Source organism: Lissotriton helveticus, chromosome 8 (genome assembly GCF_964261635.1).
Source record: "Lissotriton helveticus chromosome 8, aLisHel1.1, whole genome shotgun sequence".
Classification (NCBI taxonomy): Eukaryota; Metazoa; Chordata; class Amphibia; order Caudata; family Salamandridae; genus Lissotriton; species Lissotriton helveticus.
Window position 1 is genome coordinate 1,674,562,931 of NC_136069.1, and position 13,081 is coordinate 1,674,576,011.

General features: G+C 44.6%; 1 protein-coding gene across 4 annotated transcripts in view; it reads left to right on the forward strand.

The window, feature by feature from the left end:
- Positions 1-13,081, forward strand: part of LOC144773619 (transient receptor potential cation channel subfamily M member 2-like) — a 1,811,195-nt gene that overhangs the window by 561,712 nt on the left and 1,236,402 nt on the right. For all 4 annotated transcript variants that reach the window (XR_013600034.1, XM_078658765.1, XM_078658766.1 and 1 more), the window contains one exon: positions 3,685-3,781. Coding sequence is in view for 3 of the 4 variants with exons in the window: in XM_078658765.1 (XP_078514891.1) it covers positions 3,685-3,781 (97 nt within the window). In the remaining variant the exon portion in view is untranslated. The remainder of the gene's footprint in view (positions 1-3,684; positions 3,782-13,081) is intronic.

Sequence of the window (13,081 nt, forward strand, 5' to 3'; positions counted from 1 at the left end):
GTGGCAGCCGCCTATCGCTGCACCGCAAGAGTGGGCGCAACTCAGCTGAATGGCGGATTTTGACACAGTGGACCAAAAGCGGACGGAATGGCAACTGAAACGGTAAAGGGGCGCCCCACTAAAACAGATGAGACTCCACCTGGAGAGGCCCGTTCACGCCGCCTCCCCCGGGGCGCTCCACGCCGTTATTCGGAGCAGCATTGTAGGATACCAAAACCAGTGCGGCAACTTACTGGACATCACCTTGGTGCCATCGTTCTGCTGCCTTGGAACTATTCGCACAACAGTTTGCTACTGATGACCCACCCCCCGCGACGCCCCACGCCGTTATTTGCTGGGTGGCAACTTACTAGACATCACTTTCGTGTCATCTAGATTTCGGCGCGTTCTGCTGCCTTGGAACTATTCGCACAACAGTTTGCTACTGATGACCCACCCCCCGCGACGCCCCACGCCGCAAATCTGGACGTTGTGCTGCGTTGGGACTATTCGCACAGCCGACCGCTACTTCGTTGTTTTTCTCTAAAAATGTTTATATGTTATTACTATTTTTGTTTTCTTGTATATATTTATAAATTATTAAAGTTTTATAATCTTACTACTTTGTCGGAGTGCTATATATTTTTAATGTGACACATAATTGTAAAAACTTTGATGTACAAAGAGTCATCCCTGGAATCTTCCGCTTCACGCTCGGTCCCCTCCCCAATCACAATACAGGATGGTTTTCAGATAATAGCAACGCTTCTGCTGTGACGGATCTCATCGAGTGTGGGCCTTGATCTACTATAACTCCTTTGAAGAGGGGTGATTCTTTACAGCTGTGGCCATAAACTACATCTGCAGGGCTAGCTGATAGCCTAGGACCGGCCTGGACAATCGGACACAGAGGAAAAGGAGTGTCAGAGGGTGCGGTAGTGAATAGGGCGAAAGGGAGGTGTCGGGCGGGCACAGGGTGTGATTCTCAGGGAAGAGCAGCGCAGATGGGGGGAGGTTTATTACCCATGCATAAGACAGAGAGCGGGGGTGACCACTGCCTGGGTGAGATGCTTGCGAGGGTGGGGAGCCATGCTAAGGATCGACAGCGTGCACAGAGTGGGTCTGGTCAAGGCATCTAAAATGGCTGCCGTGCACGACAAAAGTGTGGCATTTGAAAAAAGACAAGATGGCGCACACAATGTTTTTCAACAATTCCTGATTTCCTTCGAATCGAACGTTAACAGACGTTGGGGCATATTACCAAAGTTAAGCGATATTTATCCCTAACGATGCATTGCAAAGATTTTTTTACCGTCAGAAATTATCGCAGATAAACCTTGCTATTATCAAGGTTTATCGCAAATACGATAAAAAACGAGCGCAATGCATTAATATCGCTGAAAACTCCGCGATATTCATGCATTACCGAGCTAATGCTCTTAGCCATGTTATCCACCTCCCATTGGATAACATGGCTAAGAACTGCTCAGGGCAGCTGTTACTTTTTGGAGATATTCGCGCTTATCTCGAATATTTCCAAAAGTTGATAATAGGAGATAGCGATGTTAGCGACTGTTTCCAGTCGCTAACATCTTGGCATGCCCACTTTGCATGTCATTAGTGATAAATATCACTCACATGCAAAGTGGGACCCAAGATGGTCGCTATCTCCTACTAGCCGTCGCTAACTGGTGTTAGCAACACCTAGGTAATACAGATATAATTTTATCTCCGCGAAGCGGAGCGCTGTTACAGATATATATCTTGTTTTTGAACGTTAATTTCTCAAAATGCACTGAAGCACATATATTGAGACATAGCAAAGGCACATCGGGCTACCAGTCCCTAATATTTTACCAAGTTTCGTGCAAATCCATTCAGCCGTTCGATTATTATTATTATTTTTTTTTTTTGCCCCGCGGGGCCCTTTTAAAACCTCCACATCAAACCTAGGGGGTCAGCGAGGATCTACTATGCCCCCTTATGGTCATTTGCCCCTTCGCTTTGGCCTCCTCTTGTCTCTCGATCCTACCGAGAGACAAGATGGCGGCCGCTACGTACTGTTTGGAATGTTTACAGACACCGGAGAGCCAATCAGCTTCGCTTCGCAAAGCTCCGTAACGCGAAAAGTACGCGAAGCGGTGCGCTGTTACAGATATATATCTTTTTTTGAACGTTAATTTCCCAAAATCCACTGAAGCACATATATTGAGACCTAGCAAAGGCACATCGGGCTACCAGTCCCTACAATTTTGCCAAGTTTCGTGCAAATCCATTCAGCTGTTCGATTATTATTATTATTATTTTTTTTTGCCCCGCGGGGCCCTTTTAAAACCTCCACATCAAACCTAGGGGGTCAGCGAGGATCTACTATGCCCCCTTATAGTTATTTCCCCCTTTGTTTTGACCTCCTCTTGTCTCTCGATCCTACCGAGAGACAAGATGGCGGCCGCTACGGACTGTTTGGAATGTTGACAGACGCCGGAGAACCAATCAGCTTCGCTTCACAAAGCTCCGTTGCACGAAAAGTCCGCGAACCAGTGCGCTGCCTGGTCCGCGCTTACAGATATATATCTTTTTTTAAACGTTAATTTCTCAAAATCCACTGGAGCACATATATTGAGACCTACAAAAGGCACATCGGGCTACCAGTCCCTACAATTTTGCCAAGTTTCGTGCAAATCCATTCAGCCGTTCGGGCTAAAAGTGAGGCCAACCGCCCTATGGAAAACTCAATGTTAAAAACACGTTTTGGGACCCCCCTTTTTTCTCGGCCCCCACTGGACGAACCCCCCCCAAATTTTCAAGGGCTGCTCAGAAACAAAATGTGCCATTTTCCTGAAAATTTCAGCCAATTCCGTCCACAAACGCCAAAGTTATTAGACATAGAATTTTCAAAAAACCCATAGAGAAAAAATCCTAACTATATATACCTACTGGCGACCGCCAGTAGGTAATATATACATGTAAACTTTGCTTCCTCTGCATGCATTTACCCTTTCAATGTTTATTTCACAATATTGTTGTTCAACGAGATTCATGTCCTCGATATTCAATAATACAATCAACCTTAACATTCCCTAGAGAAAACAGCAGCCTGTTTTATCCGCAAAAACCAAGGCAACTTCCTAACTGAGATCCATTTCCTCTCCTGGAAAAGATAACAAAATTAAAACCTGACTGCAAAAAGTGAATTTGTGGCCCCTGGCGAGTGTCAGAGCAAACAGTCTCCAACTGCTATGTCTCTAGGGCCTTTCAATTCAGTCATACTGCCATATCACTGAAGGGCACTTTCCAGGGTGAAAAACCTCACGGTAATGAGCTCCAGGTCTGCGGCACTCCCTGGACATGTTCATTGTGTACCTCCATGGTGCTCGCTGCCTGGAAATATGTGTTTACAATGTCTGTCATGCAATGATATAGCACTCACTCCTTACAGAATTATGTTGACACCATGCTCAGCATGTAAATTTCATGTGGCCACCTTACTATTCCAGCAAGATGTTGAGGTTTGTTTCTCTGTGCCACCACCCCCATGCGTGAGTCATCGAGGCAGGAACATTGTCATAATATATGGTGTGAATGGGATATCTCTTGATTATCAATGACTCCTTTAAAACCCTTCTGTTATTGATGGCTGATCCTCTCAGTCTTTGAGGGAATGCACATTAAGGATTATTCCAAGATGTTTGTCTTATTTTCCAGATCCAGGACATTATGCGCATGAGCAACCTGCTCACCATCTTCAGGAAGGACAAAGGCAGTGCACAGGACCTGGATGTTGCTATGGCCCTCCTGAAAGGTTAGTAAAGGCTTCACCTCTACACTAGACATCTACTAGAACATCAAACATAACAACAGACATTGGTAAAGCACAAGTTCACACCTTGGGGTTTCTTGTTGCTGAATAACAAGTGTATAATATTACCCAACCCAGGGGTACTCCTTTTATTGACCTCATGAGGAGAAAAGACTACGGGGTCCATTATGATGTCGGGCGGATTGCCTCCGCCAGGCTGGCGGTAGCCACCGCCGGCCTGGCGGAGGCAATCCGCCCGACATCCATTGCCAAATTCCCCCCCGCCATATTAGGATGGCGGGGGGGACCGCAGCGGTGATAATCACCGCCCGCCTGTTTTCCGCCCCGGTGGCCTTGCGGCCGGGGCGGAATATGTTTAATATGGTGGTGGTGTCTGTTAGACACCGCCAGCCATATTAGAATGCGCATTCTGGCACGCCTTTCCGTGGCGGCAATGCCGCCACGGAAAGGCATGCGGAGTCCCCCTGCAGGGGCCCATTGCGGGCCCCCAGGGACTCCGTGTGGGTGGGGGGTGCACATGGGGGGTACCTATGGTACCCCCGCATTTCAAAGTGCAACATGGCAGGCACCGCGCGGTGCCTGTCATGTTGCACTTTGAAATGCACAACGTGCACGTTTCACAAGGCGGCGGGCGGAGATTACTGCTCCGCCCGCCACAATGGCAAAAATACAGGATGCGCCCGCCTGTGTGGCGGGCGCATCCTAATGCACATTTCGGGACCCCCGCCCTCGAGGCGGGCGGTCCCGTTTCCCGATAGGGTGGCAGGCGGGCAGAGCCCGCCCGCCATCCTAATGGCCCCCTAAGTGAACTCACCAGGATTTGACCCTACAGCCATGAAGTCAAACACAGGTTTCTGGAGTGGGTGCATTAGTCCAATGAGCCACAAGATATACCATATAGCACATGGCATGTGACAGGTATAATAACAATACTGAGGGGCATATTCTCAAGAACGTTTGAAAACCATCGCAGAATTAGCTGAACACAACTCTTCACATCGCAGCGTATCGCGGGAACATAACTCCGTGTTAACGTGGTATTCTCAACATGAAGGGACCATGCGGTAGTCCCACGATAAAGTGTCAAATGACGTGTTAAAATGAACGTGACGCCGAAAAAACGTGAACCACGAACGCAAAAATAGTAGTGATGAGGCCAATTGCCATGCAAAAATCAGCGATAACCAGCAATAGACCTGCAATTCCCACGCGTCATTTGGGAAAATGCACCATAAAAGCAGAGTAAAAAAACTGTCAGATGACAATGTACAAGCACAACCCCACATTTGTGACGTAGAAAAAATTACCATTGTCCCGCATCAAATAGGCATCTCCTCACAGTATCAATGTACATTGACATGCAGTCTGCATGTAAACTGCGCCAATGTGGAAACATGCATGGAACACACTGTGAAACCACATCTCCCCTTCACATTACAGAAGGACAAGCAACCCTCTCCTGCACATAGACGTGTCATGTCCATGATCAATTAATTATGAAAGCGCGGACGAATGTAGGGGCAGTGACTCCCACTTAGGTACATGTTGCCCATGTTGTGGGACTTGAATCACAGGGGGCATCCCTGCATCATGGTGGTAAATATCGACTCAAAAGGAGCCCTGTTGTCACCTGTAGGTCACAAATGACAGCCAAAATGGAATGATTTGGGACATATGTGAAATGCTGCAGAGTGGTATTCCCTACTAACTGTGACACACAAAACTGGCAGTTCGGATACATGACACTCTAAACAGCCTCTCTGCACAGAGGTGACGCACCCACCATCCATGAACACATCATAAAATTGTTAGCACTACATTTCACACTCACACTTGTCTGAGTGATGTGCTTGTACAGATGAGTGACATGCACACAGGGAATGTTTTTTGGAATGCATTTATTTGCACATGCTGTGCCTGTGGTCATTTTGTACCGTCTCATGATTGCTAAGGACTGTCACAATGTGACATGCTCATGTGAAGAAATTGTCAATGATGGTGTTTCTATGAGCTATTCCTGCTGCTGCTGCAGTGGGGTGTGGTTCACATGCCTCATCTTCATCATCATCGACCGGTGCATCTGGCACTTGTATCCATGGGGCATTGCTGCGTGCACATATGTTGTGCAACACACAACATGCAACGATCATCTTGCACACGATGTCTGGGCTGCACAGGAGCCTTCCACCTGTGACGTCCAGGCACCTGAAAGTGACTTCAAAACTCCAAATTTACGTTCCACAATGCCCCTGGTGCGTTTTTGGGCTGCATTGTACTGCCTCTGGGCCTGGGTTTTCGGGGCTTAGAGAGGTGTCATCATCCAAGCGCAGAGTGTGTATCCTTGATCACCTGTGACAGTGCAGAGAGACATGAGTCAATAATTAGTTCTGCATGATGTGTTGGCAGGCTCACTGGTTCATTGGTGTGTGATATGTTTGACTTTGTGATTCCTGTCTGACATGTACTGCTTGTTGCAAATGAGCCACATCAATGTATATTACGGAGCCTAACTGCTGCTCTCACCCCGAACCTATTCACTAGTGTGTGCAGCGCAGTTGGATCAAATGCACCACCACGGCACACCATTGTTAGGCCTGTCTGCGCAAGTCCACAAGCCTGACAACGACACAGTGATGTTGTGCGCAGAAGGTGGGCAGCCACATGTGTGTAGGCCTATGGTAAGGACAGGGATGTAGGACAGATGTAGAGTTCATGCCTGGCTGAACTCACCACGCGGTTGAGGGTAGACCTTTGGCTTATGTTGCGGTAATATCGACACACACAACAGTTGGCATCTCTGATCCCTGATCCCGAGCGGGCTTGCGCTCCCTCATTTGCACCTCGGCCGAGCCCACCCTCCAGGGACATTCTACATAGCAACATTGTATATTGCATGATGGGTGGCGCCGACACTACACCAGAGACACATGCATTATTTACTTCCTTTGTAAGGCCTAAACTTAACCACGCCCATAGCCACGTGTTGAATTCCACACCCCTAAGCTGTACTGCTGTACGTCAGTCCACTCTGCTTACACTCAAATGGGGGTCCAACACAGCTACATGTCCCGGGTCTACCCCACTGCCTGAGGTGACAGGGTTGCGCCCGATGAACACAGCACAATGTAATGTAGTATGGGCCGGGACCCTCATGCACACATAATGACCTCACGGACAAACTGAGATGATTTGTGGAACTGGCTACGGGCATGTGCTCCCGGCACCTTTTATTGCCAGGGTCACATGTCCAGTGACGACTGTGCTGGATGGGTTTGGGTTGTGTAAGTCACCCCTCAGGGGTTGGTTGGTGCTGGCAACAACTAAAACAGTGATCAGACAATCAGAAGTTCAAAGATCAAACAGCAAGGGTCCATGACTTGAGCTGCATAGAGTTAGTGGCCCCGGATGCACTGCGGCTGGCACAGGCACACCGCCACAAGACTGTGACTTGCGATACACAGCCGGGGGGGTGAGCGGGTCCTCGTTGATGTCCAAGGAGAATATCGTGGATTGTTACGGGGGACAGTGGAAGGTGTTCATCCGGGCATTATGTAGAGGGCAGAATCAAGCAGAAACAGGCAATATGGAGGAGTTGTATCCTTTTTCCCACCATGTCAGTATCAGCTACATAATGATGAAGACAACCCCCAGGCCATAGACTCAGATGCCACCAAAGCTCAACCAAAGTTCAACCAGAGAGTGCCTATGACTCCTGTGACACAGAGTCAGTGGCACCAGAGCTGGATGGGAATGCAGTCTGCGATGAGGCCTGTACAATGATATGAACTCTGCCATGATGAGATCAAGACTCTGTTCCAATTATGAGACCTGCAGCGAGCACCTCCTGGATCTCCACCACACGGCGTTGAAATGACATGTGGAGAAGATTTCTGGTTGATGAAGGTGGAGGCACCAGAGCTGAGCGGGAGTGCAGCCTGCAACAATACTGTGTCCTGCCTGGTATGGACTGCGGATCACTGACATAATATCGAGGGACATAATATCGACTATCAAAAATATCGGCAACAAAATATCGACAGACAGAATATCCACAGACAGAATATCGACTTTGTATCTACAAACAGGTAAGTACAAAAATATCGAGTAAAAAATATCGTTTACAAAAAATATAGTTTATAAAAATATCAACTTTATTAAAAACAATGTTAAATTAAATTAATATTAAAAATTAATTACTAAAATATACTTTAAAATACTTAAATTACCTTATAATAATTAAATATTTAATGAAAGTTATGAAAAAAAATGTTACAATCATATTTGTTAAAACATATATATATATATATTAACATAATATAATTAAACTATATCCAATATTATTACCGTAGGATAGCGGAAGTGTAAAAATTACTATTCCCACTCCAAATAGTGCAACAGTAGGGAAAGCGTTGGATAGCGTAGGGGTAAAAATTACTATTCCCACTCCAGTGGGTGCAACAGTAGGGAAAGCGTTGGATAGCGTAGAGATAAAAATTACAATTCCCACTCCAAAGAGTGCAACAGTAGCGAAAGCGTTGGATAGCGTGGCGTTAAAATTACTATTCCCACTCCAAAGAGTGCAACAGTAGGGAAAGCGTTGGATAGCGTAGGGGTAAAAATTACTATTCCCACTCCAGAGAGTGCAACAGTAGGGAAAGTAAATACTTCTTATATTATTAAAAATATATATAAATTAATATCTATAAAAAATTAATTAAAAGTAATTACCAATTTAATATAATATAATAATTAATCAATTAAAATTACAAATTACAATTAATTTTTACTATTAGTTACCTATTCCAATAAATTACAAATTAACAATTAATGAATTAACTATTAAAAATTAATTAACAAATAATTCAAATTAAATACAATTAAAAAAATTGAATTATTTAATGAATCATGAATAAATTACTTCACACCCTATTCCCCTATAAACTCATAACCCGCTACCGAAAATAAATTAGTAAAATTAACATAATTAGCAATTAATCAATCAAATAAAATTAATTGGCAATTAAAATTTAATTAATTACCCTTTAAAAATTAATTAACAATTATTTCTAAAAAAATACCAATAAATATTTTTACATATTTAATTAATTATACATAAATTACTTCCCACCCAATTCCCCTATAAACCCACAACCCGATACAGAAATTAAATTAGCAAAATTAACATAATTACCAATTAATCAATTAATTAAAATTAATTGCCAATTAAAATTTAATTAATTACCGAATATACATTAATTAACAATTAATTAAAAATTAATACCAATATATACATTTACATATTTAATTAATTATAATTAAATTACTTCCCACCCTATTCCCCTATAAACCCACAACCCGCTACAGAATTAAATTACGCAAAAAAATAAACAAAATTCATTAATTAAAATTAATTATAACATAAATACACACTTTTCACACATATAATAACATAACAAACACTATAAAAAATTCGATATTATTAACAATTCGATAATTTTAATAACCTATATTATATACTTCGATATTTTGACTTTCTATATTTTTAACATTCAATATTACATTACTTACCTTCAAAACGATATTTTTGATGTCTATATTCTGTCCATTCGATATTTTGTCCTGCCTATATTTTGGACTCGATATTATGTCCATTCGATATTTTGTAGTCGATATTATGTCTGTTTACCATGGACTGCATTGGATTGGTGTGAAGCCTACTGGACCTCAGTGTAGGCCAAAGGCAGACGTCAGCAAGGGCCCACAGACACGTGTGGTCACAATGCTATGCACATAGTTGGTGGCACAACATCAAAGGGAGTATAGTGATATAAACTCAGCCATAATAAATGTACTCTGCCCATGTGTAATCAAGACTCAGTTCCAAATGTGTTCCCTACTTGACCGGTGGAGTACGTCAACAAGAAAGGAGTACTGCGGGCCTTGCTCGCGGAGGCCGTGGTGGTCTGAGGAGGCTGCCAAGGTCACGGACCTTGGGCTTGGAGCTTGCACTGGCACATGGTGGGCCCTCTTGGAGACATGCGGTCCAGGCTGCGGGAGACTCAGAGGATCGCAGGCACCGCCGCTCACAGTATCGGCCTCGTGGCGGAGTGAGAGGCCCACCCTGGCAGATACTTTGGCCATTCCGGAAGAGAACCACACCCAGGGCTGTGTGATTTTTATTCCTCAGGCCAACCCTCTTGCAAATGCTTACATGGGGAACATAACAAGCTACAATACCGAGATCTTCCCCACTGGCTAGGGTGACATGGTTGCGTCCACTGTCCACAACACTACCACCACCAGCAGTATATGTTGACATGGATATGTCTGTGGTCTGCATACTGCAGTCTGTCCAGCACATCCACGCCACACTTGGCATTGCGTACATTGTCATTCATGGGTAACTTGCCTCCTTCGCACATGCCTGGTTCCCACCTCTCCCCACATTCTGCTATTGTGTGGCTGAGGTGCCATGCCGTTGATGGCTCATGTATATGGCTAGCCCAGTTTACCGCAGTAATTTGTGCTGTCGTGTATGGTGGGTGGGCATGTTGTTTGGCATGTTGTATGTGAGTTTATAACGTGTGCATTTCCAGAGTTGTGAGTTGCATGATTGTGGATTTGAGGTGTGTGGTGTGTTCTTTTGGTACTTACCAACGAGCACTGCATTTCTGTAGGTGCTATTCTGGAAGCCCCAGTTGATGATGGACTGTCGGAAGATGTATGAATCATGCACACTGCATGGGTAGTTGGCAACGACATTGGTGAAGAGTCTCCGGTGGTCCACTTTTGCCTGCTCATTGATGGAATGCGTGTGCTTTCTATTGCGGTAATGGTGTGCAGTGTCGGCAGGGGGCACAAGTAGGACATGTGTGCAGTCGATTGCCCCAAACACGTGCGGGAAACTAGCTATGGCATAGAAGCCTTGCTTGGTCTCCAGCTGTTTCTACAGTGTGGGAGAAGTATAGGTACTGGGTTACCAAGCTGATGATGGCATCCAGGACAGGTGTGAGGATCTTGGATAGGGCAGCTGTGAGACTCCTCTGACTCTGGCGGTTATTGGTTGGAAGGTACCAGAGGCCAACAGGAGCAGCACAGCCAGTAGTTTTGTCTGAGGTGGGATATTGGTTGTCTGCTGTGTTGGTACTGTCAGCCTGTGGGCAATGAAGTTCAGGATGCAGAGGATGGTTGTCCTTTTGAGTCTCTGGTGTTAAGTCTGTGAGGCTGGTGCATTTTCTGAAGGTCCGCTGTCTTTGTCTGCGATGCCTCTATGGTGGTCCGGGGAGGGGGGCTGGGGGGGGTCCGTGTGGGGTGACGGGCCTTGGGGTGGTTGTGGTGGGTGTTGTGGCCCTGTTGGGACTCAGAGCTGCATGATTAGTAGCTCCATGGCATCTGTTGTTCTTCAGGTGTGGCTCTGGGCTGAGCTCCCTTTTCTGGTGCAGGTTGTAGTCCGACTCTACACCAGGTCAGGGCAGGAGGTAATTTCCTGTTGTTAAAGCATTTTATCCCCTTTTTTGTGATCTTATCGCCGATCTGGCTGGTCGTTGAGAATGTTGCTGAGTGGTGTTGTTGTGGCTTTTTGCACGGGAACTCCTACTCTGCATATTATTAGCGTTAGTTGCCGGGGTCATCTGTGGCAATGTTTTTTGCGGCTCCTATCGCAGATAAACTGGTCATATGGGCTGTTAGCACCAGCTTGTGAATGTGGCGATGTATTTATCGCGACTTTGGCTGCGATGAAGTGCAGATAACTTGGCGATAGATGCTTGAGAATATGCCCCTTAGTACGAAGCATAGAAAGAGAAAACACAACGCTGATAGTTAGGGTGATTTGTGCTTCCTTCAATTTAATTTTCACCATGGGTGTTGTTCGTGATCAGCAGTGCTTCTAACCATAATTAAGCAAAATCGTTTTTTTAACATGTCTCAGCCATAATGTTCCATAAAACTGGAAACTATGTTTTTAAAGTTATTGTTTGCACATTTTGTGAACCTTGTTGTCATCTACAGCTGATCATGAATCCTGTCATCAACTTCTGATTTGTGAATTGAGTTTTCTAGTTCATGAACCTAAAGAGCTAGCCTTACTATTGTGCTTTGTGAACCACTGATGCCAATTTAGTGAACCATGTTTGATTTGTACCAAAGATTCATGAAATGTTTTTGACTCCATTATTGCCAACAGCCCTGACTTACTGCTTCTGGATCCAGGCTGGTGACCCTTGCTCCTTTTTGCAGATTAGGGGAAGTTTTAGCCTTAGCCTGCCTGGCAAAGCTCTGACCATCTTGCCCTGTCAAACACTGTCTAAAGATTTGCAGTGTTTAGTTTGCGATCAGGAATATCTGTGTTTTGAACTTTGTAAAGAAGTATAGAACAGCTTGCAAACCAGAAGTAATTTTATGAATTTACAAAAGGATCTATTTAGAAGGAACTTCGGTCTACAAAAAATGAACATGGAAAAATGTGTATTTGTCTCACAAAATGTGATTTCCCCTAAAAGTAAACTTTGGCTCACCCTAACAATTTACCTCAAGTTTCGATGGGGGAATCAAATGCATATGAGGTATGAAGCTAGCCTATTTGGTAAATTTGCTCTCAGTCAAACATTATTAACAAAAAAAAAGGAAATACCAATATATATAAGAGGAATTGTTATAACCAACCACCTGAGAGGTCCGAAGCACAGGCCATCATTTCCATCTTCCTTGTTCCCACCCTGCTCTACTCACCATTGGTTTCTTCTGTTCTTGCTCTTCCACCATTAGTTAGAATGTTGGTCAGTTTGTGGCTGAGGAGTGAAGGTTGTTAGGAGAGACAGATAGCTGCACCTGAGGTCATTATATACTGGTTGTGTTGATGTAAACTAGTTGCTAAACATTACTATAGAATCTGAGCAGTGTCATTGTCATGGTAACACTTGCTGTGAAGATGCTGAGTGGTACCCATCCATGGAAGTACCCCTGTTTGCGTACAAAAGGGCAAAAAACAACAAGGACCATCTGGTGAGATCATCTACAGAGACTACAGTAAAGAAAAGAGGCACCTTGGAATCAACCTGGTGTTGTGTTTATATTTTACTTTAATGTCACGAGCTATGTCACGAGCTGCCCGATGACATATGGAAGTTCTTTAGATGACACATGGGAATTCCATATGTCATCGGGAATCAGTTGAAGCAGTAACCGGATTGTTGCAGCAGCTTCATCAAGGACTCCATTCAGTTAGCTAATTTGAGAGGACAAGATTGGATTATTGGAATTAAAAAAATGGTGTGAATGTAT